The sequence below is a fragment of the Scleropages formosus genome, chromosome 3 (genome assembly GCF_900964775.1).
Source record: "Scleropages formosus chromosome 3, fSclFor1.1, whole genome shotgun sequence".
Taxonomy (NCBI): Eukaryota; Metazoa; Chordata; class Actinopteri; order Osteoglossiformes; family Osteoglossidae; genus Scleropages; species Scleropages formosus.
The window spans coordinates 35,660,123-35,686,826 of NC_041808.1; the positions used below are offsets into that span (position 1 = coordinate 35,660,123).

A 26,704-nucleotide genomic window follows, 5' to 3' on the forward strand; every position below is an offset into this window, starting at 1 on the left:
TGACGAAGCTGAAGAACTCGGATGGTGCTACAGCCGATGAAAGAGGCGAGGTGGTAAAGATCTGTAAAGACTTTTACACTAAGCTTTTTAAATCTGCTGTGAAGATTGAACCACCACCGTCACTTCAAAGGAAGGAGAATGTGCCCCCCATTCTCGTAAGTGAGGTTGAAAGGGCCGTCAATTTGATGAAGAGGGAAAAAGCACCGGGGAAAGATGGCATAACATCTGAAATGCTGAAGTTGGGCGGAGAACAGCTCTGGAAAATCCTCGCCGAACGGTTCAGTCACTATCTGAACACGTGCAAGATACCATCGCAGTGGAAAGAGTCGAGAACCATCCTGCTGTATAAGAAGGGAGATAGAGAAGACCTGAAGAACTATCGTCCCATATGCCTCTTGTCCCACATCTACAAGCTGTTCACGAAGATAATCCTAACACGATTATCAGAACACTTGGATGGACAACAACCAAGGGAACAAGCAGGCTTCCGAAGAACCTACAGCACGATGGATCACATCTTCACTCTGACCCAATTGCTGGAGCGAGCGAAAGAGTACAGGCTGCCACTATGCGTCGCGTTCGTGGACTATGAGAAGGCCTTCGACAGCGTCGAGATCAACGCAGTGCTAAAGTCGTTGGAGATGCAAGGAGTCGAGGCGCAATACATCGAACTCCTACGGGAGGCGAATTCCGGATGTACCACCGACATCGCTCTGCTGTCGTCGCCGATTAGAATACCAGTCGAGAAGGGCGTCAAACAAGGAGACACCATCTCTCCGAAGCTCTTCACCACATGTCTCGAGCAGATCTTCAGAGACATCGACTGGAAGGGCGGCGTAAACATCAACGGCGAGCTACTGACCCACCTCCGTTTCGCTGACGATATCGTCCTCGTCGCCGAAACCACAGATCTACTTCAGACCATGCTAACCGAGCTAGACATCAGAAGCTCGAGAGTAGGCCTCAAAATGAACCGCATGAAGACCAAGTTCATGCGGTCAGATTACGCAACAAGGGGCCGAATAGTGGTTCAAGGCGATGAAATAGAGGAGGTGGAGGAATACGTCTACCTTGGACAAGAAGTAAATATGCGTCTTGCGGCCAGACTGGCATTTCCCGTCCTGGGTGTGTCCCCTCCCTTCCGGCCTTACGCCCTGTGTTTGCAGGGAAGGCTCCAGGTTCCCCGCGACCCAGTTTATGGACAAGCGGTTCTGAACTGTGGTGTTGGTGTTGTGATCAGCTCTCTGCAGAATGAGCAATAAACCAAGCAAGGATCCACTGAGCACGTCAAGTTTATTGTGAACAACTTTATAAAACTGCAGATTCAAAAAAACATCACTTTATTAGGTAGTGTTTTTGTTCCGGTGGTGCAGTGGGTTGGACCAGGTCCTGCTCTCCGGTGGGTCTGGGGTTCGAGTCCCGCTTGGGGTGCCTTGCGACAGACTGGCATCCCGTCCTGGGTGTGTCCCCTTCCCCCTCCAGCCTTATGCCCTGTGTTGCCAGGTTAGGCTCTAGCTCTCCGCGACCCCGAATGGGACAAGCGGTTCAGAAAGTGTGTGTTTGTTCCCTAAATCAATAATTGGGTATCAAAAGCCAAGTTTTGTAAATTGAGGGATCTCAGGCCAGATTTTTGCATGTGGACAGCTGATTGTGTAGTGGTTAGAGCTGTTTCCTTTGGACCCAAAGGCTGCAGGTTTGAATCACACATCCAGCTGTAGTTCCTTTCAGCAAAGTACTTACCCTAAACTGCTCCAGTTAAAATTGCCCAGCTGTATAAATGGGTAAATAATTGTAGGTAACTTATCACTGTAAGTTGCTTTGGAGAAAAGTGTCAGCTAAATGAATTAATGTCCAGTTTTTTTATTCAAGGTATTTGGTTAACTGAAGTCCTCATTTTGTGTGTTTCAAATACAGTCATCAGAAGGACATTTCAATGAGGCTCTTTCCCCCCCCCCATTAAGCAATAAAATGTTTTGGCAAATGTAAATTTCAGACTTCATTCTCCATACCTGTGGCAGGACCTCAGAACCAGTATCTAACCTGTATTCCACATGTTTCTTACATTGGGAATCAAATTCTCACACACAGTTGTCAACGAGTGGTGTGCGAAAACACTTTTGATGTACAACTTGAGCCTCAGCTGAGTTGGACAGGAATAGCCAGAGAGTGCCAATGGTGAGCAGCTATTGACTTGATAAGTTAATCAGCAGCCCATAGTAGTGAGTGACAGGAAGTGAGACGTATCACCACAGCTTCTTTTTGGCAACCAGTGCTTGGACCTTGGCACTCGCACTTTTATCCGCTACCTCTTGTTGTTGTCACATCAATAAGACATACTAGTGGCGGCATGGTGGCACAGCGAGTAGTGCTGTTGTCTCACAGCACCTGGGTTGTGTGAGAGGACATGGGTTTGATCCCCCCTCAGTCTGTGTGAAGTTTGCATGTTCTCCCTGTGTCTATGCAGGTTTCCTCTGGGTGCTCTTGTTTCCTCCCACAGTCCAAAGACATGCTGTTCATGTTCCCCCATAGTGTCTGAGTGTCACAGAGAGAGTGTGTTCCACTGGTGTATGGATGAGTGACCTATTGTAACTAGTGTATCTAGCAGTGTTAGTCACCTTGGTGAATAAGGTGTGTGGGCTAGTAACACTGCATGATGTTTGTTATAAGTTGCTCTGGAGAAAAGTGTCTGCTAAGTGAATAAATGTAAATGCAGTAGGTCTTTACAAAATCTACACTGCAGTTATGGGTTGCTGCATTGGTCCTAAAAGGATGCCACTCATCCTGTAGCTTGGGCTAGCAGTGTACATTTGACTGCCATAGGTGTTAGAAGATGGTCAAAAAATATTTTGTGGATGCACAGGCAAAATACAGTGGGCTCCATCAGTGTTGCTTATTCCAACATTCAATGTCTTGCCTATGTGTCACAGCTGACAAATACATAAAGCTTTGGTTTTTGACTGTCTTGATGAAAAGAGGAGCTAGACCACTCTCAACCAAGAAATTTCAAGGCTGACCACTGGCAGGGTTCTGCCCTGATGAATACTTCTTCTGTTGAACATGTCCTCATGCTCACAAGGCTCCTGGGTTTAAGGCTCAGGGCATTTTTGGAGAGAAACAGAAGTGCCATTTAGTGCAGTTGGCTTTGTCTTTCTTTCTCTTTATTGCACCCTTTTAATGGGAGACTGTTTTGTTGGAGATTTCAAAGGATCAGTGTTGCTTGCTCATTGTCATTAACAACTTCACCTCAATCCCAGAAGCACATGGTGCTGGACTAATCAGGGTACATTGTAGACAGGGCATCAGTGTAGCCACATGTACACATTATGTACAATTTAGAATCACTAGTCCACCTCTTTGGGCAATGGGAAGAAACCCATGTAAACATGAGGAGAACATGCAAACTCCATGCAAATTTCTGTTTGCTTTGAACCTACATCTGAGTAGCCTCAGTACTAGCAGACAGCAGCTCTACTTGCTGCACCACCAGGACACTTGTTTTTTTTTTTTATTTTCAAACCATTTCCCTCTTATAATAAAGTATTTTTTCTCAAGCCTTGGGTGATATGTCCCACCCATGTGTAAACCTGTTTTTGTAATGGACAGTCATGCAGTATATTATTTTGTGTTATAGAAAATGCATTTCTCCAAGTCAATTTAAGTGACATACGGTTTTACACTTCACATGTATAATTATCACTGAAATGGTACTGACTACTGCAAGGCCCTTTGGTCAATTTGACACTATAGGTCGTTTGCATTAGTATATACAATTGTAATCTTGGAAACTAAACTGTTCTGTTTCATACAGTACCACAAATGGCACTGAAGCAGCCAGGAGTCATTTTGATAAGGACAGAAATGTGTAAATGTGCAAATCTCACAAAGTTATATTTTGTAACGAGTGCAGCTATACAGCCTCCATCAGCAGGCCTCCTTTAATAGCGTTGAACAACTGCTGGTTATTGTACATCATGAGATAGCTTCTGCAGTAGCATCTAGACAATTTCAGATGATGTTGCTAAATGGACTTATGGCTTTATTTACCTTTTGTTGTGTACCCATGTGTTTCTACATTTATTTATGTCTGCACCCATATGAATGCACAGCACGACCATACTTGTTTCTTCAGCATCCCAACAACAAAGCCACATTAACAAAACTATGTGAAAAGCACTGTTTTATCTTAATATGATGAGAAATTCCCCCAGTCTCTGGTTGCCATGGCTATGGTGATGTCATCGCTCCAGCTTTATTCCATCAGCTGCTCACTACGTATGTAGGTAGTTCTGGCCAGGTGTTGCCTGGCAACTACAAACCACAGTAAAATAAAATGCTGCAATGTGGATTTAAATGGCTTTATGATGGTACAGTGATAAAGTTTATTCTTTTTTTTTAATGTTTGTTGTTAAAATTGGAAATGTTCTTTTCAGCGTATCTTCTGCTGTAATACTTCTGTTGTTTTCATTGACTTTCATCATCAGTCATCCGCTCAAGCTCAGCAAAAATAAACATTCCCATATATCTCCTCTAGTCGTTCTCTGCGCTGGCTTCCTATAGCTGCCCAGATCAAATTTAAAATCCCGGTCATGGCCTACAAATGGATTAATAGAACTGCTCCCAGATATCTACAATACCTGATCATCCGCTTCACCCCAACCAGACTGCTATACTCCTCCACATCTGCCCGCTTGGTGGTCCCATGCAAGAAAGGTAAAGCACGGAGGTTCTCGATTCTGGCTCCGTTGTGTTGGAATGACCACCCCCCGTCTCCCTCAGAACTGCTGAATCTCTGTCCACATTTAAAAAGGGTCTGAAAACTCACCTCTTCCAGACTCACTTTGCTCATGATCTCTTAAGTTCATGTAAGATGTAAATCTTCATGCACCATAACTTTAAGATCATGCCTGGATAAGGATTTATGTAACTACTCTTGTAAAGTATGTAAGTGTTTGTTATCTCAAAAAAAAATAGTAAGGAGGTGTAAGAAAGAAGCGCCGGCACAGTCATGAGGGTTGCTAGCGAGGGGGGTTTATTCAACGTTGTGAGGGTCAGCAGATAAAAGGGAAGAGGGAAGGGGGAAACGGGGCCACAGGAAACTGGTATCTCGTGGGGGTGCTCGGAGGGGGGGGTTGCGATCGAGGTCGTGCTTTCTCTCTCTGACGTCTCGGGGTCGTCTCCAGCATCAGCTCCTCAGTCGCTCTCTCTCCCTCACTGGTCGAGGCGAGGAAAGAAATAGAGGCATTGATTAAGTTCAGCTGCTGTTGTTCCGTCCCCGGTTCTGCCCCCCCTTTAGACCGTGCCAGCATGCTACAGAAGGTAATCGGGAATCGTCATTATTCTGAGTTTTATGCAGCTGCTCGTATGATGAACATTGGTTCGTATGGTGAAAAGAAACTAACTACTAAGAATCACACATCTGCAACTATGTCTCTCTTTCTCCTAATCTAATGCACAAATTGTAATTTTTAAGAGATGTACGTTGCTTTGAACAAAGGTGTTTACTTAATTAGTAAATGTACAGTCATGCATCGCTTAACGTCCGGGATATGTTCTGTCCAATAGGACGTTAGGCGATTTAGACATTGTGCCAATATCATATATACTATACAAGTGCCACGGGTGCCTATATTGTATATGGAGAAATTGTTAATGACGTGGATTGAGGACCAGACCCAGAAGCGTACCCCACTCAGCACCATGATCTTCACATACCTTGACCAGTAACATAGATGTTTAATATCACTATCGAGTATTGTGTATAGCTATGTAAGGACAGTAGGTAGTGTTGTGGTTAGAGCCACTGCTTTGGGACTCAAAGGTTGCAGGTTTGATCCCCACATCTGACTGTAGTGCCCTTAAGCAAAGTACTTACCCTGAATTGCTCCAGTAAAATTACCCAGTTGTATAGGTGGGTAAATGATTGTAAGCATGTAATACTTGCAACCTTAACAATGTAAGTTGCTTTAGAGAAAGGTGTCAGATAAATGTAGATTTGTAGTGTACCATTATACACCTGGCAGCATGATCACTTCATTTACACAGGATACATGTGTTGTGAGAAGATGCTCTACAGCCGCTTACACCTGCTACGTCCCGTCATTAGCCGATTGGTTTTTCTTAACTCTGTTATAACCGTATGGGATGTCGGACGTCGTGCGGAAGGATGTTAAGCGATGCATTTCTGTAAATGTAAATAATGGCATCCAGATTATGGCACTCACTATTTTGTGGTTTTGGGTGCAGGAGCCTGTGAACACATTTGACCCTTGTTAGTATGCTGTCAAAATAAGGTTGCTTTTGCCATTGAGCCAAAGATAAGATGGGTCCAGTCACTGCGTGTTATCTGACCCTCCAAGTGCCTACACCTCCTGCCACACACTCTGAAAACTAAACCAAAGGTCCAATGAGGCAAACAAGCCATTTTGTGTAGAAGCTGAAACGTGTGATTGCACACCACAAGGCTTTTGACCTTTTAAGTGAATGCCCTGCAGGCCATTTCCCTATGCCCCATTATAATGCTTTTTTTCGTGGTGCTTTAGTGGTATTATAGTTCTTAGAGGTTTTTGACAAGAGGACTGTGGACCATCCAGCTCTCAACACAGTGACGACAGTGTAGTTTTTCCAGGAACTGTCACTGAGGGAAAGGGTAGGGGGTAGGAGCACTAAATATTTTAGTGGGACTTTAAAGACATTTAGTAAACTGCCCGAAAAGTCACCGGGAAAAGTGTTGCGCTCAAGTTGGAGGAGAACTGCAGAAAAAAATAATTTCAAGTCATAAGAACATCTTTCCTTCCATCTTTTTTCCCTTTGTGCTTATGTACTGTATTTGGGTACCACATTGCACCTTGAACTTTAAGTAAATTAATTTTAAATACTTTGTGTTTTTTTTTTTTAGATTTATGAATAGCAGAGTTCCACCCAACAAAAGGTACCGGCCAACTGAGTACGAACATGTAGCGAACTGTGCAACACATGCGGTAAGTGGCCTGGCGACTCCGGTTACCCCTGTGTGAACATTTTCTGTCTTGTAATCACCACCTTTTTGGGGGAAATCAAGAAGGACGAGTCACGAAGAAGCTGCATAACAGCAGAAAGCAAATGGGTGAGAATGGGGGATGGGTGAGTAGAGGATGCAGGGTGCTGAGGAGAAGGGCTTGCACATGTTTGTTCTTTGGCTGTGGGGGCTGGACTTCCTTTTTGTATGTCTTGAGGTCTAGAGAGAAAGGCTTTCTCTAGGCCCTCTGCCTTAATGAGACCATTTGCAATACCATTTGTCCTAATATAGCCGTGTATCCTGAAGACAGGCTCAGCGCATTTGGCATGAGTATAGATCTGAAAGTATCTTACAAAAGTTTTAAATGTGTTATTGCTTTTTTTAATCCAATAATTTTCTTATGCCTTCTTTAGCATGTTTTCTGAACATCCAGTTGTTGGGCAGTCCTTCTGATATCTTGACTGAACAAATCCTGCATATTAGTGAAGCTCATGTGGCAAACCCAGTTTAACAGTATAGTGGAGTGGATTACAGCCCACGTGCAGCCTTGTTTCTGGGCTCAGGACTAATGAACTCACAGCAGCACTCCTTCCAAACCCGTGGAGATAAAATGTGGTGCTGCATTACTCATACTTCTCAAAAATATGTTAAAATACTTATAATGTCTACTTAAAGTCATTGCTCAGACAGATGGCACTACTACAGTTCTTCTAACATTCATGTTGTTGTGTCCTCTGTGTGTTAATTTTCTTTTTTACACAACAATGGTGGTCCAGCCATGCACGATCAAGACCCGTAAGGCCTAATATGAAGTACTGTCCTGTCTTACCTTCATTAGTCATGGTTTCCCTTCCTAGCCAAGTGTGCAGTGAGTCACCTTGGGTTGTCGGATGTGAGACGAATGCACAGGGTCTGGGCGATGTGAGATTAGCAGCAGTTCAGAGCATGGCTGACAGAAGGGTCTTCCACATAGTTCCAGTACCTAAGATGAGTAAACTTTGCTTTATGTCTTTTACAATTACACAGCTCTGGATTATTCCCAGCATCCTAGGCAGTTCCTTCTTGTACTTCCTGTCTGATAACCAGTGGGAGAGCATCACAGCATGCATCTATGGCTTCGCTCTGTCTGGTCTCTTCACTGTGTCGACTGTATTCCACACCATCTCCTGGAAGAAGAGCCATCTCCGGTACGTGTCCTAAAAAGGGTCGGAAAACCAGCAGAGCCCCCATGGCCCCCCCTTCCTGCCATACCTCTCCAACTATTTGAACTACCAAATGCCACTGCTTGGCATCGACACTTTGACCTAAATTGGATGTGTTAGGTGGACCATGTATTTTTCTGAACTCAAGTCTGCGTTGCTCAGAATCATTTCAACACCTTTCATTTCCTTGAGCAGGTGGTTAGATGCAAAAACATTTTAAAAACCAAACTGATGATATGTATTGAGAGCAAGCCAAGGCTGCTATGAGAATTCTTCCAGTCATCTTGTCAAAGGCTGTTTCTAAGAACCATTCATTTTCTGTTTGGAATACATAATGCAATGAAACGAAACCTTTTTCCGTTTTAGACAGAGTGCCGTGTGGGTGATTACAGAGCTCTGCAAGAAAAATACCACTTCCTGTTAAGGAATGGATGTTTACCATTTTGTAAACATTTTTGCGATCAAACCAGGCAAGTTCACGTAAAGGGTGGCTACAAGGAACTTTGTGTTTATGGACTGGTTTTCCCACTAGTAACAACAAAAAAAGGGAACTGAGCGAGATGTTTTGCACTTGTTGACTTTCATAGCGGATGTCCTGATACCAAAAATGCTGCCTTTTTACACATTAATTTGCACAACTGTTTACTTGGACTATACATGTGAGCATTGATCTGTTTTAATGGTTGGTCTTTGTTCGGCTCATTTTCTTTGTAGTGTAAGTTGATTTTGTCAGTACTACATAATTTTTTGTGCCCACGTAGAGCATAAAGGCAGAAGAGCTTTCTCTGTCTTCACTTGTCCTCATCCGCAGTCCATTCATTTTGATCACAGTCGGCTATCGCGTAAAGCGCTGCCCATCGGTCATCTGACGAAAACCCATAAGATGAGTCAAATGAAAGGTTTTGAGGAAAGGCCAAAACATTTGTCCTCACTAGCTGAGCACAGCTGTGTGTTTAGTGTGTTGGGCTGTGAGGGCTAGCCATTGCCGACGTTCTCCAACTTCTGTTACTGCTGAGATTCTCACCAGCATTAAAATTCACAGCATTCTTACAGAAAACAAAATGTGTTTGAATGAGAAGCGAACAGTTTGTTCCAGGTGGTAATTAATTTGATGTTTTAATAAGGAGCACTCCAAGTGCTGGCATTTTTGCATTCGGTAAGAACCCAGACAATTTGAATATTTTGACAGAATCTTGAAAAAAAATTGGACTGCGTAATTGCCATTATTTACTTGGAATTTACATGGACAGAGTGACTGGAAGGGAAGAATGAGACCCTGAGAATAACTGGCATTATGTGTACATATTCCGTTCAACCACCACGGTGTGATTCTGAATAGCACTTTTCAGCCTTAAAAGAATTCTTGCTCTAAGTGTGTTTTTGGGTAACACAAAAGTCTTGCTGCAATGTGCAAAAACAACACTGTTATGCTTCACACTTTCCTCTGCATTAGGTATGGCATGTTATTTCACAACCTGCGGCACTGTTCCTTGTGCTCAATACAGAGAAGTCTCCTAAACAGTTGACACCATTAAATCTCCATGTTTCTGACAATTTTAACCGTTAGCGTTCATTCTGCATTCCATTCTGCAAATGGTAACAGTGAGTCATCTGAACTTGTCATGTCATGTTCCATTCCTATTAGCTCTGCCCCAGGATCTGCTGAGACAACCACTCAGATTCTAGTGCATGCTGGGAAAGCAGCAAATTGTCAGATATATTTATACAAGGATGGCAAAACATTGCTTGTGTGCTCTTAATTAATAATTGTTGCTGTAAGCGAATTGCACAAATGAATGAAAATGAACCCCTTCTATTTTTCTCACAGGGCAAACAGTTCTCTTATTTGTAGTGGCATGTAATTGTGCTCTGCTGTAATGAGAATGCTGTGCTCTTTACATGGTTTCTGTCACATTGTTTCTATGGGTTGTGGATAATTAATGAATCAAATTATATTTTGGCTCCTTCGTGTCCTGCTTGTCTTGACAGGACAGTTGAGCATTGTCTGCACATGTGCGACCGCATGGTGATTTACTTCTTCATCGCAGCCTCCTACGCCCCCTGGTGAGTGCAGGCTACAAGAACACAGTCACCCAGCTCTGCTGAGCCTCAAGAGCTGCAGCCACCTCCATTGGAATGACCCTCAGTCCTCTAACTGTTCCAATTGCTCTGCTAATGCAACGAGTACACTTTAGGCAAAGCACTTACATTTCTAACAACCTGCTTCCATTAATTGTACAAAGCTTTTCAACGGGGAAAAACATGTAATTTATGAAAATATGACATGATAATATGACATGAAAACAGGAATTCACGCATAAGAGTTCCTTCTATATGCAGGTAATTCTCATTTGTGAATATATCTCTTCTCCTTCAGTGTTTCAGGCTGCAGGGAATAATGGTTCGCGTGGGTTCTTTGGTTTTTTGCACATGTTGCATACACAGGTTTTATTGAAACAGGAAAGTGATTTTTATAAAGGAATGTTAACCATTTTCCCCATCAGTTCAATGTGTGACACAGATGGGCTGAATTCATCGTTCTTCCTTGATAAAGCAGTTAGACATGCAGGACTAGGCAACAAAATGGTTTTGTAATGCAGTTGTGTGTAGCCTTGTGTGTAATAAAGTTGTGACCTTTTCTGGGGTATGCACTTTTTAGGAATTTCAGAGGATATTTGCGAAATCTTAGTAGGCTAGATCCCAGGTAATTATATCATAGTAAATATCTAGTTTTTATTATTATTATTTTATTTTTTTATAGAGCGCTATTCTCGCACAGTGACACAGAGCGCTTTAACACAGACATAAGGCAAGAAAAACATACAAGCAAAGATGGTCAACTAATGGCTACCATAATGAAGAACTCATTATAGAGCTATAAGTATACCTACTGGCCACCGGGGAAAGGAACAAAAACTCCCAACTGAAAGTTGAGAGAGAAAAAACCTCTGGGGGTCCACGGGCCAGTGGTAGCCCACCCCTTCTGCACATTTTAGAAAATAACAATTTGTAAGCCAGTGTTTAACAAGTAATTATAATGTTGGTAAATGGCATCTTGGATCCCTGACTCGGCATAGAACGTCTCCATCATCACAGCAGATGGACATCATCCTCTGTCTGCATGGGATTCGTCTGTCACCACTGGCCAGCCTCCTCGGGTCTTATGTAGCGAGGTAGTGCTCAACGAGAAGATAGGACAGAGTTAGTAATTTGTTACTTAAGTCAATTTAAAATGCATTTTTGTAAAGGTGATAAAATAAATAACCAAGGCAGGTCGAATTACATTACGAGGTGGAATGCCTGAGTGAACATATAAGTCTTAAGTCGGGATTTGAAAACAGAAACAGACGGGGCATTTCTGACAGTAACTGGTAGACTATTCCACAGTTTAGGTGCTCTATAACTAAAGGCGCGACCTCCTACTGAGGTCTTATTGATCACAGGTACTTTAAGGTAACCTGCATCTAATGAACGGAGATATCATCCTGGGATATAAAAATTAATGATCTCACGAAGGTAAGCCGGAGCAATGCCATGTATTGCCTTATAGGTCAAAAGTAGGATTTTATAATCAACTCTATAAGAGACCTGGAGCCAATGCAAGGATTTAAGTACCGGTGTCATATGGTTGTACTTCCTAGTTCTAGTAACAGTTCTCGCAGCAGCATTTTGTGCCAACTATAGCCTGGATGCAGTGTGGTACGGACAACCCGACAATAAAGCATTACAGTAATCCAGCCTGCTGGAAACAAAAGCATGAACCAGTTTCTCAGAATCCCGTCTACAAAGAAATCGCCGCATTTTAGTTATGCTTCTTAATTGAAGGAAGCATGACTTAGTCAAAGCATTTACATGCGATACAAATGACAGCTTTCCATCCAGTAGGACACCCACATCCTTGACACAATCGGTACGCTTGAAGGTAATACCATTTGTTGTAAAGATTGACGTGATTGAGTCAAGAGTTTTAGCATCACCACCCACCACATGTACTTCTGTTTTACTGGCATTTAGAGATAAAAAATTATTACTCATCCATAATTTTATACTGGTAAAACAATTAGTTAACGACACCACATGTGATGGATCATCAGGCTTGAACGATACATAAAGCTGTGTGTCATCAGCATACGAATGGAAATTAACATTGTGCTTGCGAATAATATCACCCAGTGGTAACATATAAAGTGAGAAAAGTAATGGACCCAACACGGAGCCCTGCGGCGCACCATACTGAACCGTAGTAGAGATGGACGGGGTGCTGTCGTCGGATTTCAATACAAATTGTTCACGGTTTGCTAAATACAATTCAGACCACTTCAGAACAGTACCTCTTAGTCCAACCAGGTTTCCAAGTCTACTCAGTAGGATGCTATGGTCAACAGTATCAAACACAGCACTCAAGTCAAGTAACATAAGAATAGAGATCTGACCAGCATCAGAAGAAATGAGAATATCATTAACAACACGTGTAAGTGCTGTTTCAGTGCTGTGACCAGTGCGGAAATCAGACTGAAATTTTTCAAATATATTATGGTGATTAAGATATTTTACAATTTGGGACGCTACGATTTTTTCTAGAATTTTGGATAAAAACGGTAAATTGGAGATCGGTCTATAATTACATGGGTTATTACAGTCCAGATCCGATTTCTTTAGTAAGGGTCTAATAACGGCGATTTTAAGGGCTTTTGGAACACCTCCATTTAGTAACGACGTATTAACAATATTAACAATAGGTTCTGTAAGCACGGAAACTGCAGCTTTTAGTAATTTAGTGGGGATTGGGTCTAAAGGACAGGTAGTACTTTTCATAGAGCGAATTAGCACGGTAATTTCTTCTACAGTTATTACGTTGAAGTTACTGAAATAGTGCAGACAACTAATATCATCGTCAGAAGCGCTTATTTTTGCTAAAACCGAACTAGAAGGCACTATGGATTTGCGGATATTCACTAATTTATTATTGAAAAACGACATAAATTCATCATTAGTAATGGTAGTAGAAATACATTGTTTATCTTTGTGTTTACCAGTTAACTAAGCAATGGTATTAAACAAGAAGCGAGGGTTCTTGTGATTTTCATCAATTAACTTTGTGTAGTATTCGTATCTGGCATGAAAAAGTGCCTTTTTATATTTTTTTAGACAATCGGACCAGGCTACATAATACATGTTTAGTTTAGTTGAACGCCATTTACGCTCTACTTTACGACATTCTAACTTTATTGCACGAGTTGATTCATTGAACCATGGCAAGTTTCTTAGATTTCGAATAAGTTTAGTTTTTGGTGGAGCAGCAGAATCAAAGGTGAATTTTACCACCGAATTATAATCTAGAGCCATCTGATCAATATCTACACTCATTCCAAATTCCAAGCTTCTAATATGATTAATAATTTTAGCAGTAGTAGTGTCATCAATATGCCGCACGATTTTGGTCTTACTATTGTCCGACGGCATGGGCGGGTATAGATCAAAGGTTACTAAATGATGATCAGAAATAGCCTCGTTTAAACTGGGAATAATGTTTACATGATGAACATCAACGCCGTAGGTTATGACGAGATCGAGCGTATGGTTACGGGAATGAGCAGGACCGATAATAACTTGGGTAAAACCGACGGAGTTTGAGAGAGACAGAAAACTATTAGCGAGAGTATCCGACGACACGTCTACATGAATATTGAAATCACCCATAAGGTTAATGACTAAATCGGTTATGAAGTTGCTAAATTCCTTGAGAAGAGAGGAGTACGGTCCAGGTGGACGGTAGATAAGGAATATAATTATATTGGGGTTTGACGTGAAATCTAGCTGTAGAACTTCAAACGACGCAAAATTATCACGATTTCTCGGTGTTATTTGTAATCTATTATTAAAAAGAACGCCGACTCCACCTCCACGATGCACAGAACGAGATTTATGGAAATAATCATATCCGTCCGGAGTGGCTTCTATTAGCGGAATAGTATCGGACTCACCGAGCCAGGTTTTGGTAAGAAAGAACAGATCGGACTTATAACTTAATATTAAGTCGTTTACTAGGACAGCCTTACTCGTTAGTGAACGAATATTTAACAGACAGCATTTTATATTACAGTTTGGCCTCGGTGGTAAGTTGAGAATGTTTGTTTTAATGTATTTTAGGTTTCTGGTGCAAACGATCCTATCACTAAGTTTAGTTAAACGCCGTGGCCTTATAATAGTTTGAATGTTTTGGCTGCATTTAACGCTTTTATTTAAAGTTTTTAGGCCCACACTGGACAAGGCACAAGAAACCCCATCACATGAGAAATGACTACTGATATCAGAACAAGCAACAGACCCATCAATACACAAAGCTGCTAAAGGAGATGATCCATGGACCATGAGTCAGTCCTGCAACTTGCAGGCCAAGTTCTGGGACAAAACAAACGAACCCCTCCAGTTGAGGTGTACACCATCACGCGTGAAAAACCTGGGCCTTTCCCAGAAATCATCCCAGTTATTAACAAATGATATACGATTAGGGCGGCACCACGTCTCCAACCACCTGTTAAAAGACACCAATCTACTGTACACTATGTCCCCCATGAAGAGTCTAGGTAAAGGACCAGACACTATTAGATTACGACATTTCCTTCTGGCCTTGTAACACATAGAAATAAATCGGCTCTTTAACACCTCAGACTGTTAATAACGAATATCATTACCACCAACGTGCACCATCATAGTCAACACGGCATTATCAGCCAGAGAACTGACACGACCCGCCATGTCGGACACACGCGCGCGTGGGAAATACTTAACCTTTACATTTCGATTCCCAGGCCCCCGAACCTTAACATTTCGGACAGCCGAATCCCCCAAAATGAGCACATTATTATTATTATTATTATTAGGTGAACTGCTTAGAGTCGAAAATCTATTTTGGGTTTGGACGGGAGAACCCGAACAGGAACCCGTAGCTTAGGCTTCGGTTTATTCGACTTCTTACTCCGAACCATAACCCAGTCGCCGTGAGAGTGCTCCGGTGTACCTGGCTTCTCGTTAGCTGTACTGGGGCCTGTAAGTGTTGACGCCGAGTTCGACACTACGGAGGCATCGAGACACACCGAGTCCAACCAACTCTCCGTTTCTCGTAGAGAAATCAAATTCTTAATGTGCTCTTCTAAATCGCTGACCTTCCGCACCAAGTCATTATTTGTTACGCATTTTGAGCACATGAAATGTTCTACAATGTCAGCAGGTGCAACCAAACAAAACATGTTACATGATACACAACACACAGGTATGCCGTCAGACGATACATTCAGGATAGAACTTACGTCGAACAGGGACTCCATTCTTTCCAAAGACGCTGTCTCAGCAACTGGTGTGTGACTCGACGCTCTGCCTCGCTCTGCCTTTTTATAAATTTATATGTGCAAATGGTTGCCTTTTACCCATAACAGATTGTTCGGTAATTTTAACAAATAGGCTTTTTCAGTTCTGTTTAAACAATTTTGGTCATCTTGTTCGGACACCTTTTATGTCATGTTTTGAAAAATGTTTATCTTCTAAACTAAGTTGTGAATCTGTGACATGAAAATTGTCACACATGTTCCTAAGTGTGATGCTTTGCTTTGAGTGTTAGAGCCCTTGGATCTGCCCCTCCAGGCTGAACCTGAGAGAGCTGGGGCCCTGGGCATCTCACATGCGCTGGGTCATCTGGATCATGGCCTGTGTGGGAACAGCCTATGTCTTCTTCTTCCACGAGAGGTATATATCTACCAGACGGAGGTATCTTGGTGGGTCAGCACACAGCATGTTGAGGGTCTTTCTGGAGAGCCTGAGATGTTTGCCTTGGCACAGGGCACTATCTCGAGTGCTCTTTGGAAAGCCAGAGTATAGTCCCTGATCTACTGCTCGTCATTCTGTTTCAGGTACAAAATCGTAGAGCTCGTGTGTTACACAGTAATGAGTGTTTTTCCCGCCTTGGTGATCCTGTCAATGGTAAGAAAATCATCATTGTTCCATTCTGATTCCTTTGGTATTTTTCAGTCGCTTATCCAAAGCCTCATAATATGTACATTTCTTTACAAATGGATATTTTTAGTCGAGCATGGTTAATAAAACAGGGAAGTCCAAAGGTCATGATGTTACACTGCCAGTATGTATTCAGTACTGAAACCAAAGGATAGAAAACACTTATATTTATGGTGCCTTGCAAAAGTGTTCAAGCCCCTTGAAAGTTAGCAACATTTTCTTGATTTGAAAAGGTACATACAAATGTTCTCCTAATCACTATTTTTACCAAGACCCATTTCATGCTAACACTCTGCTTTGGAAGTCAAAATGAGTTATTGGTCCTCAGATATTAAAAATTAAAATGTAAAACTGAAATATGCTGCCCCTTCCTGGATCAGGGCCTTGGTGTGGCAGAAGGGCTTTGCGTGATCTAGGGATCTCCAGTGCTATATCGTTGGGAGCAGTATGCTCCTAGTGGGGTCTCCCAAGGCGAACAGGTCTGGAGTGAAGATCCAGAATAATACAATCCAAAAACCTCCATGAAAAAAGTAAACATGAGAACATTTACCCTGCCTGGAATAGGGTCACCGGGACCTACCCCTGGAGCCAGGCCTGGGGGTAGTGTTCCTAGGCGAGCGCCTGGTGGCCAGGCAGAGTGGGGGGGCAATGTGGACCCACCACCCGCAAGGTCCAACATGGGGGTTAGGTGTGATGCTTTTCAGGCAACAGGAGTGGGCAGGATGGTGCGTGGTGTCGCGTGGCGTCGCGGCCCCTTGCAACTGAAACTGGCTCTTGGCACGTGGCATGTAACCTCACTGGGGGGGAGGAGCCGGAACCGCAGAGAGGAAAACTTTGACTGTTGTATCTGCTTATGCACCAAACAGCAGTTCAGAGTATTTGACCTTCTTGGAGAAGGTGGGTGGGGTTCTGGGCAGGGCCTCACCTACAGACTCTTATAGTCCTGCTAGGGGACTTCAACGCTTATGTTGGCAATGACTGGGAAATCTGGTGGGGGGTGATTGGGAAGAACGGCTTTCCTGATCTGAACTCGAATGGTGAAATGTTATTGGACTTCTGTGCTAGTCATGGTTTGTCCATAACATAGACCATGTTCGAATACAAGGATGCTCATAAGTGTACTTAGTACCAGAGCTCCTTGGGCCAAAGGTCAATGATCGACTTTGTAGTCGTTTCTTCTGACTTGAGGCCACATGTTCTGGACACTCGGGTGAAGAGAGGTGCTAAGCTGTCAACTGATCACCATCTGGTGGTGAGTTGGATCAGATGGTGGGGAAAACTGATAGACAGACCCAATATACCCAAGCATGTAGTGAGGGTGTGTTTTGTGGACTTGGAGAAAGCTTATGACCGTATTCCCAGAGAAATTCTGTGTGAGGTGCTTAGGGAATATGGGATGCCAGGGCCACTACTGAGGGCCATTCGGTCTCTGTACACACGAAGCGAGAGCTGTGTCCGCATAATCGGCATTAAGTTAAGCCCGTTCAGTGTGGGTGTTGGACTCCGCCAAGGTTGTGCCTTGTCTCCACTCCTGTTTGTGGTTTTCATGGACAGGATATCAAGGTGCAGTCGATGTCAGGAGGGCATTCTATGTGGGAGTCAGAAGGTGATGTCTCTGCTTTTTGCGGATGATGTTGTCCTTTTAACACCGTCATATGGTTGCCTCCAAAACGCACTGGAACGGTATGCAGTCCAGTGTGAAGCGGGTGGGATGAGGATCAGCACCTCAAAGTCTGAGTCCATGCTTGTCTCACGGAAAAGGGTGGCATGCCTCCTCCAGGTAAGGGGAGAGAATTTGCCCCAGGTGGAGGGGTTTAAGTATCTTGGGGTCTTGTTCACGAGTGAGGGGAGAAGGGAGCGTGAAATTGGCTGCAGACTGGGAGCAGCCGCCGCAGTAGTGTGGTCACTGTACTGGACTGTAGTGGTGAAGGGAGAGCTGAGCCATAAGGCAAAGCTCTCCATTTACTGGTCGATCTACGTCCCTACCCTCACCTATGGTCATGAACTCTGGGTAATGACTGAAAAAATAAGATTGCGGATACAAGCGGCTGAAGGATGCACCCTGGGCACCTCCCTTTGGAGGTATACCAGGCATGGACACCTGGGATGAGGCACCGAGGTTGGCCCAGGACCCGCTGGAGGGATTATATCTCACAGTTGGCCTGGGAACGACTGGGGATCCCCGGGCTGAGCTGGCGAAAGTTGCGGGGGACATGGGCAGCTGGGCCTCTCTACTCTCCCTGTTGCCACCGCGACCCTAGTAGGAAAAGTGGACAAGAAAATGGATGGATGGATGGAAATATACTGCTTGCATAAGTACTGAAACTCCTGTGCTCCAAAAATCTAAAGTGACAGATTGCTCCCAAACAAGACACATTTGCCTCTATTTGGACGTAATTTAAAGATTGGTTTCTACCAGTGGACAATTAAAGATCACATTTTCTGGGTGTAAAATTCACTCTGTGTAGGGGTCATTAGCCAGGCTGTGAACCCACTCCAACTAAAGAGCATACCACAGAAGTAAGGGAGAAAGTTACCCAAATGCATAAATCAAGAAAAGGGTACAAAAAATATCAAAGTGCTTGGATGTCCATTATTGCACCCATTATTACGAAGGAGAAGGTGTATGACATGATTCATTTGCTGTGTAAAGAAGGTTCACTGTAAAAACTTACGCCAAAGCAAAACTGGTAAGGGAAGCGACAAAGATGCCAGCAATCACTTTGAAGGACCAACAGAAGTCAGTTGCTGAAACTGGGGTATATGAGTCCACAGTATCAAGAGTTCTCTATAACACTGGCCTATTTGGGAGGGTGTCAAGAAAAAAGGTATTCTTCTTCTTATTGTGGATATTCTTGACTCAATGGCGCATGTATTGCCTCAAAATGCCTCAAAAAACACCATCCCTACAGTGAAGTATGGCGGTGCCAGCATAATGCTGTGGAGATGCTTTTTCATCTGCAGAGACTGGGAATCTTGTTAAGACTGATAGAGGAATGGCTGAAACAGGGAAATACTGGAAGAGAACCTGTTCCAGTCATCTCAGAAACTGAGGCTTGGGAGAAGGTTCACCTTCCAGTAAGACAACAATCCCAAGCACAAAGCCAAGGCAGTGTTGTAGGAAACAAAGAAAGTGAATGTCCTACAATGGCCTAGTAAAAACTCATTGAGAATCTGTGGCACTTAATGAAAATTGCAGTCCAGAAGTGCCATCCAGCCAACCGGAATGATCTGCAGATGATCTGCTAGTAAGAATAGGACAAAATCACTCCTGAGCAGTGTGCAAAGCTGACTTAGGTTCAGACTTACCCCCAAAAAATTTAAGGCTGCTATTGTAGAAAAAGGAGACTCTACTAAATATTAATGAGTGGGGGTTGAATACTTCTGCAAGCAGAGGTTTTCCAGGTGTTTATTTATTTATTTATTTATAGTTTGACAAATTTGCTTTGGCTTTGAAAATATACACACACACACACACACACACACACACACACACACACTTTCTGAACCACTTGTCCCATACAGGGTCACGGGGAGCCAGAGCCTACCCGGCAACACAGGGCATAAGGCTGGAGGGGGAGGGGACACACCCAGGACAGGACACCAGTCCACCTCAAGGCACCCCAAGCAGGACTCAAACCCCAGACCCACCAGAGAGCAGGACCTGGTCCAACCCACTGTGCCATCACACCACCAACTGGCTTTGAAAATAATTTGTTTTAAAAAGCTTAGTTTTACAATGAAATATGTATATGAAGAATATGTGTATGTACTTGTATTTTTTGAAATCCAGAAAATGGTGCTAACTCTGAACTGGTTAAAAAAATTCATATATGCTTAAGATGGAACTAGTGTAAGTATGGCATGTGTACAATGTAGTTCATTCATTCTGTTTAAAAAATAGACACGTATCACCCTGTATCACATGGTTTAGAATTTAGGAGAGGATTTCACAATTCATGTTGCTTTTAGATTTAATGAGATGCAGAGACTAAGAACTGACACTCAAGAAATATGATGGCTCTTGATGATCTGGTATACATTGTCTGTTCCAGGCTAACAGTGATGGCCTGTTTGAGCTTATCATGGGGGGCATGTCCTACTTCCTGGGCATCGTTTTCTTCAAGAGTGACGGGCTTGTCCCTTTTGCCCATGCCATTTGGCACCTCTTTGTGGCAGTCGGAGCCGGCGTCCACTACTATGCTATCTGGAAATACCTCTACGTGCCTGGGACCACTGAAATGAAGACCTCCAGATGACAAGACTGTACTGCTTCCAGTGAGAGCCCTGGACCATCATTGGCCCTGAGACTGAAAGAGACAGAATATTTTCAAAAAACTTAAATGCAGGTCTTAACAAGGTTAATGTCACAGATGCAGAGTTCACATTCCCAAATGATCACAAGTAGCCTTGGCATTTATTGCACCTAATAATGTCTTTAAAAAGTATTCGTACACTTATTGTCCATTCATTTTGGTTTTTATTCCGTTAGCGACAGATGTATAGCATGTAAGGCATTAATGTCATCCTAAAACTAAAAGTCCAATATTTCAACTGTTAATTTATTTCTTCAGTAGAAAGTGTTTACAAGCTATATCATCTCTGATTCTACCTGGAATGAAGCTGGACGTGCCAAGATGTCAGAGCTGTTGTCTTTATTTGTCACATTCACCGGAAGGTTTGCTGCTGTTGGGTTATACAGATGAAGCTTTGCTTAAAGCAATGTTTATTACGCACCTGATATTACACTTTTAGAAATTATTTCCAGTTCACCTGCGGGCAGAGAATACAACTGGATTTTTTTTTCTGATACCATATGGTATAGTTCTCATTGGATGGTGGGGTGACTGAATTCTGCCAGTACTCCAAAGGGGGCACTGTACTCTTTATGTATGTTTTTTCTCCCTGTTGCTTTTTCTCCTCTGGGCCTCAACTGAACACAGAGATGTTTTAGTAAGTGGCTAGAAAATAATTTCAGAAAAAGATATTTGAAAAAAAGAATATCTAGGGCAGGGTGCAATTTAATGGTTAGGGTTTGTGCCTTCCTCTTGAAGGACCCAGGTTTGATTCCTGATCCTGCTGTAGTACTCTTGATCAAGGTACTAACCCTGAATTGCTCCAGTGAAGAAAAAAAAATCTAGCTGTATGAATGGTAAATAATTGTAAGCAGGTTGACATTGCAAGTCATGTTGGAGAAGTGGGCCAGTTACATCAACAAAAATGTTGAGTTTGATGTCATTTCCTGAAGACATATTAAAGCTGGGTATCAGCTAAAATTCAAGCGGCTAAATATTTTGTGCACATTTATTACTGAGGAACAGTCTTGTGTACTTTTTATGATTTCTGAAATTAATGTTTTATTGAAAAAATGTGTAGTTTTACTGAATTGTAAGTAAACTATGGATTCACACATTTTGTGCTGTTCTGATCTAAATGTACTGAACATTTTTAAGCAGTATAGCTGCACTGGTTCAATGAAAGGATAGCCACGCCTCATACTGATGTCTTCTACCATGTATTCAGACACCGTAAAAACTACAAAAAACAAAAACATAAAAATATTCAAGCATACATCTTTCCCTCAGTTTAAATTCTCTCATATTATTGTCCGTTAACACACCAGCACGACTACGTTGTTACAACGGAAATATAATTAACTCGATAAATACACACAAAACAATCGCATTTGTTAATATAAAGCAAATCAACAGACATTATAACAATATAAACTAAATTAAAGTGACAATTACCGTGTGCGACCTTTGAACCTTATGCTTAAAATGTCGTTTCAGAAGTTGTGTTTGGCTGCTGCACGTCCTTCCTCTGCATCCATAACACCTTACCCACAATTCAACATTCCCTCTCTCAATTAAACTCAGATCACATGACACATTAAACTCTGCATTTAACGACACATTTTTAAAGAGTTACATTCTTAATATCACACAGTATTTATTACATTTTAATCATTTGAAAAACTAACCAAACTCGAATGAAAGGAATTTATAACAAAGAAAAGAACCAAACTCTCAATATGAAACCTGTCTTTGAGGCAGTTAAACTCCCACCAAATTACTACGATTTATGATAACCCTTATGCAATGTTGAATAAATCTAGTAATTTCTTAAACTAAATTTCAGAACTAAATAACTGTCTCTTCACTCTATCTGCAATCTCTTGAGTCAAATACTTACATGCTTGCCACTGATAGGCATTAGAGGTTATTTCTACTGAACCCACAATCTAGTAATTTCTTAAACTAAATTTCAGAACTAAATAACTTTCTGTTTACTCTAATACTGTTTACTCTAATCTTAATACTGTGTGTTAATATCACACAGTATTTATTACATTTTAATAATTTGAAAAACTAACCAAACTCACACACTTTTTGAACCACTTGTCCCATGTGGGGCCACGGGGAGCCAGAGCCTAACCTGGCAACATAGGGTGTAAGGCTGGAGGGGACATACCCAGGACAGGATGGGATGCCAGTCTGTCACAAGGCACCCCAAGCGGGACTTGAACCCTAGACCCACCAGAGAGTGGGACCCAGTCCAACCCACTGCAGCACTGCACCACCACTCCCCCTCTAACCAAACTTGAATCAAAGGAATTTCTAATAAAAAAAAAAAGAATCAAACTCAATCTGAAACCCGTCTTTGAGACAGTTACAAGCGGTATTTTTGCTAAAGAAAGTCTACGATGACTTTAAAGTGCTTCCTCTCATGTGTTGACACCAGAAAGTATTCAGTTTTATTTATGGGCCTTTAAAATGGAGAAAAACATACATTTAAAAAGTCAAGGTAACTTAAGGGCCAAAAGTATATTTTTTGCATGATGTAAATGTTTTCCATAAATATATTTGGAGTAATGAGCATTCTGGATATTGGAAAAGCTGAAATGTTTCCAGTGTCTATATGTGGTCTCCTTACAGGTCCTACTTTGGATGCCACACAGTGTTTACACTCCCTTGAATCTACTCTTCCACTTTCCCTGGGAATGTGCAGCACAGCAGATATGTGCAGTCCTGAAGGCTCTGTGTCATTTTTTTCAAAATAATTAATTAAAATGCACTTTCAGTGATTTTGTCTGTCACCTCTGCCAGAGGTACTAGCACTCATGTTTGTTCTCCAGATACACTTGATTTCAAGAATCCGTGCTGGAATTAGTGTCTTTGAGCTGATTGATTCATACGTCTTGTTTTAATACTTGAGTTCCTCACCGCCTTTGTATGAGTCATTTAGCCCAGTGCAGTGTTCACAAGTTTCCCCTCCTTCATCTCTCTCCATCGGTTCCTGTCACTGCTCATGTCAAATTCAGGGCTCCGCTTACAGCCTACAAGACCACCAATGGATCTGCTCCCCGACCTCTAGAGCACGCAATCGGACTGTGGAACTCCTCCGTGTTGTAAGAGGTGCAAAATGAAAAGCATAAAGGGTTTTGGTTTTTGCTCTAATGTGCTGGAACGACCCGTCCTGGGTGTGTCCCCTCCCTCTCCAGCCTTGCTCCCTGTGTTGCTGGGTTAGGTCCCGGTTCACCACGACCCTGCTTGGGACTAGTGGCTTCAGCCAGCGCGGGGGGTGCGGCACAGTGGGTTTGGTCTCTGTATGCTCTCCGGTGGGTCAGGGGCTCAAGTCCCGCTTGGGGTGGTGAACTGGCATCCCATCTTGGGTGTGTCCTCTGCCCCCTCCAGCCTTAAGCCCTGTGTTGCCGGGTTAGGCTCTGGTTTGCCGTGACCCTGCTTAGGACAAGCGGTTTCAGTCAGTATGTGTGTGCTAGAATGAGCTACCTCTCTCACCAGTCAAAGAGGGGTCTTGAAACACCACTTTGTCGTATGCTTGTGTCTCCATCTCTTACCTGCTCTACTTCGTCTGTTAAACAGTTAATAAAAGCACCACATGTTCACTCCTGTCTGCAGCTGCTTGTGTAATACATGCATGGCACAGTCAATAAGATCTAAGACTGGCCGCTGCGTGGCGCTGCTCTGCATGTCAATCAACCGTCGCGAGCTTTCGAACGTGATGCCTGTGGTGTGCTCGCGCTTTGAGAGTGCGAGGCGACGACGCCGCCTGCCGCTGGTAGATAGAGCCAAGAGCGCACGCGGTAGCCGGTCCGAGGGGGTCAGCTCCTCTCTTCGCGCTGGGCGAAGATGGACCGGCCTGCAGTGCAAATGGGATGTTTGAACGGGAAAAAAGCGAACCTTTGAAGCTGAAGACGGTACTAGAAGGCGACTCCGAAGTAAATGGCAAGACGTGTCTTTCGAGAGTCGTGTCGTGTGTGCAGCTCGCGAGGACGTGACGAGGAGCGAGCTCTGCGACCCCCCCGTGAGTAGCGCGGCTCCGTCCGTATTCTTAACCCGCGCGTCCTAATAATAATAATAATAATAATAATTACTGCCCGTGAGGGGCACGTGTACGCAGTGGAGCAACAGCTCGCAGCGCAGCCACATGATGATGATGCCTTTAACCTTTTTTTTTTCTCAACTCAAGTAGGTACAAATATTATAATTCACAGGAAACGTAACAGATTGAGGAGCGGCTAGTGTACCTCGTTTAGCGGTGGATCATTTTAGTACATGAACTGCATCCGAATTAGTGCTGGAGTTAAGTATGTGTCTCTGTGTTTATTTTCCACGTAAACTCACTTCTACTGTCCTATGTCACTTTCTCTGTCAAATGATGTACAATTCTTCCTCGCGCTTTATGTTTCTCTCGTGAATTTTATAACTGTGTAAACAATTGACTGGAATTACACAAATCATGTGTAATTACACATATCATCATCTATAATGATCCTATACAGTACATATCATTTATTATGACGAATCTATATCAATATATGTGTGTGTTATGATGTACAGTATGTATGATTCTGGGCACAGTGTGACAGTGAATGAGTGCAGTTGCTGTCTGGGTGTCTCCAATAAACACCTTTTTCCGTTGTGTTTACTTTAAAATCACACTTACTTTGAGTTGATGTCTTTCTCTGTTTGTGTCACATTCACAAGTACACAGATTCATGTTATTGTAGGGAAAGTGTGGACTCATACAGCCTGTGTGTATTTCCCTTTCCCTTTGCCAGCCCCCTCGCACCCATAGTCCATCCATCCAGCATATGTAGTCTGTGTGTGTCAATGCCATTAACACACGTGTTCTTGTGCCCTCTGAGATGTCCTACTTCATCCCCATGGCACATCTTCTGGGACTTCGGAGTTCGGGGGGGCTTGGTCTTTCTGTTTCAGTAGCAGAGCTCCGTGCCGTTGCCCGTTCCTCAGCCCCCTTAGTTATGTTGATCTTTGCGTCAATAACAATTAGTTAAAGTTTACTCGTTACAAAAATACCATGAGTTCTTCTAGAGTGTCAGTTTTAGTTTGGTACTTTACAGCCATTGGAACATTCTAAAAGGCATCAAATCCTAAAGGTACTGGAATACACACACACACACACACATTTTCATAACCGCTTGTCCCATACGGGGTCACGGGGAACCGGAGCCTACCCGGTAACACAGGGCGTAAGGCGGGAGGGGACACACCCAGGACGGGACGCCAGTCCGTCGCAAGGCACCCCAAGCGGGACTCGAACCCCAGACCCACCGGAGAGCAGGACTGTGGTCCAACCCACTGCGCCACCGCACCCCCGGTACTGGAATATTCGGTGCCAAAATTCGCTAATGTCAATAATGTGGAATATTTTTATAAAAACTCACATATAGTACAAAGTAATGCGAAAAATGTGCTCATTCTCACAAAAAGGAATGGGAAATGTAAAAAAAAAAAAAAAAAAAAAATAGTCATAATTAAATTGGTGTCTCGTCATGTCATTGGCTCCCGTGTATTTGCATTGCATTTATAAGAAAAGGTCTTACATGGAGTTTTATTGTGGCAGATGAAATGTGTGTGCTGGCTGTCTCTGTGTCTAATGAAGAATAGTGCACCGCCAGCCTTTTCTGCCCTTGTCTCATCTCATCTCCCCCTCTATGTACATTGACAAATTGGTTTACCCGCCCGCTCTCCATTTACCTCCAGCGAGATGCACCTTTTAGCTGTTAAAGCCACACAGAGTAGTTTGTGCTGAAGTAAGGTTATTATTATTTTTTTTCCCCAATTTAAAATTGTTTTTGTCTGCTTCTGCCCTTTTCTCACCCGGCTTTGTGCAGCACTTGTCCCTCCACTGTTGTTTTAAGGGAAGTGCCGGTGTTTGCTTTACCCAGAGAGCTCGCCCAGCCCCATCCTGCCAACCATGGGGTCTGCAAGGTGTCCGCTGGAGACAGTAACACACCGGGCACTTTGACAACTCTCCATGCGTTATTTGCGAGGGAGGGGGTAGTTCACTAGGTTAGAAAGTCCCCGAAAAGAAGGATCTGGCTGTGGGTGCGGCCCATCTGTTTGTCGCCTTTTTTATTGTGCGTCGCCGAGCGATCAATTCCTGTCCCACCCCTTTTCATTTTTAAGGGAGAGGATTGTGTGGTGTTTTTTAGAGTGCTGTCACCCAC

The 26,704-nt window shown here is 43.1% G+C and overlaps 1 protein-coding gene across 3 annotated transcripts in view; it reads left to right on the forward strand.

The window, feature by feature from the left end:
- The window catches only part of LOC108922569 (monocyte to macrophage differentiation factor 2-like), a 31,932-nt gene extending 10,617 nt beyond the window's left edge, over positions 1-21,315 (forward strand). Inside the window, exons 2-7 of one of the 3 annotated variants that reach the window (XM_018732776.2) lie at positions 6,896-6,977; positions 8,021-8,181; positions 10,186-10,260; positions 15,838-15,939; positions 16,104-16,173; positions 20,262-21,315. In XM_018732776.2, coding sequence (XP_018588292.1) covers positions 6,896-6,977; positions 8,021-8,181; positions 10,186-10,260; positions 15,838-15,939; positions 16,104-16,173; positions 20,262-20,465 — 694 coding nt within the window. In that variant the 3' untranslated portion in view covers positions 20,466-21,315. The remainder of the gene's footprint in view (positions 1-6,895; positions 6,978-8,020; positions 8,182-10,185; positions 10,261-15,837; positions 15,940-16,103; positions 16,174-20,261) is intronic. The other 2 variants (XM_018732778.2, XM_018732777.2) reach the window with 2 other exon arrangements.
- Positions 21,316-26,704: the final 5,389 nt, after the last annotated feature.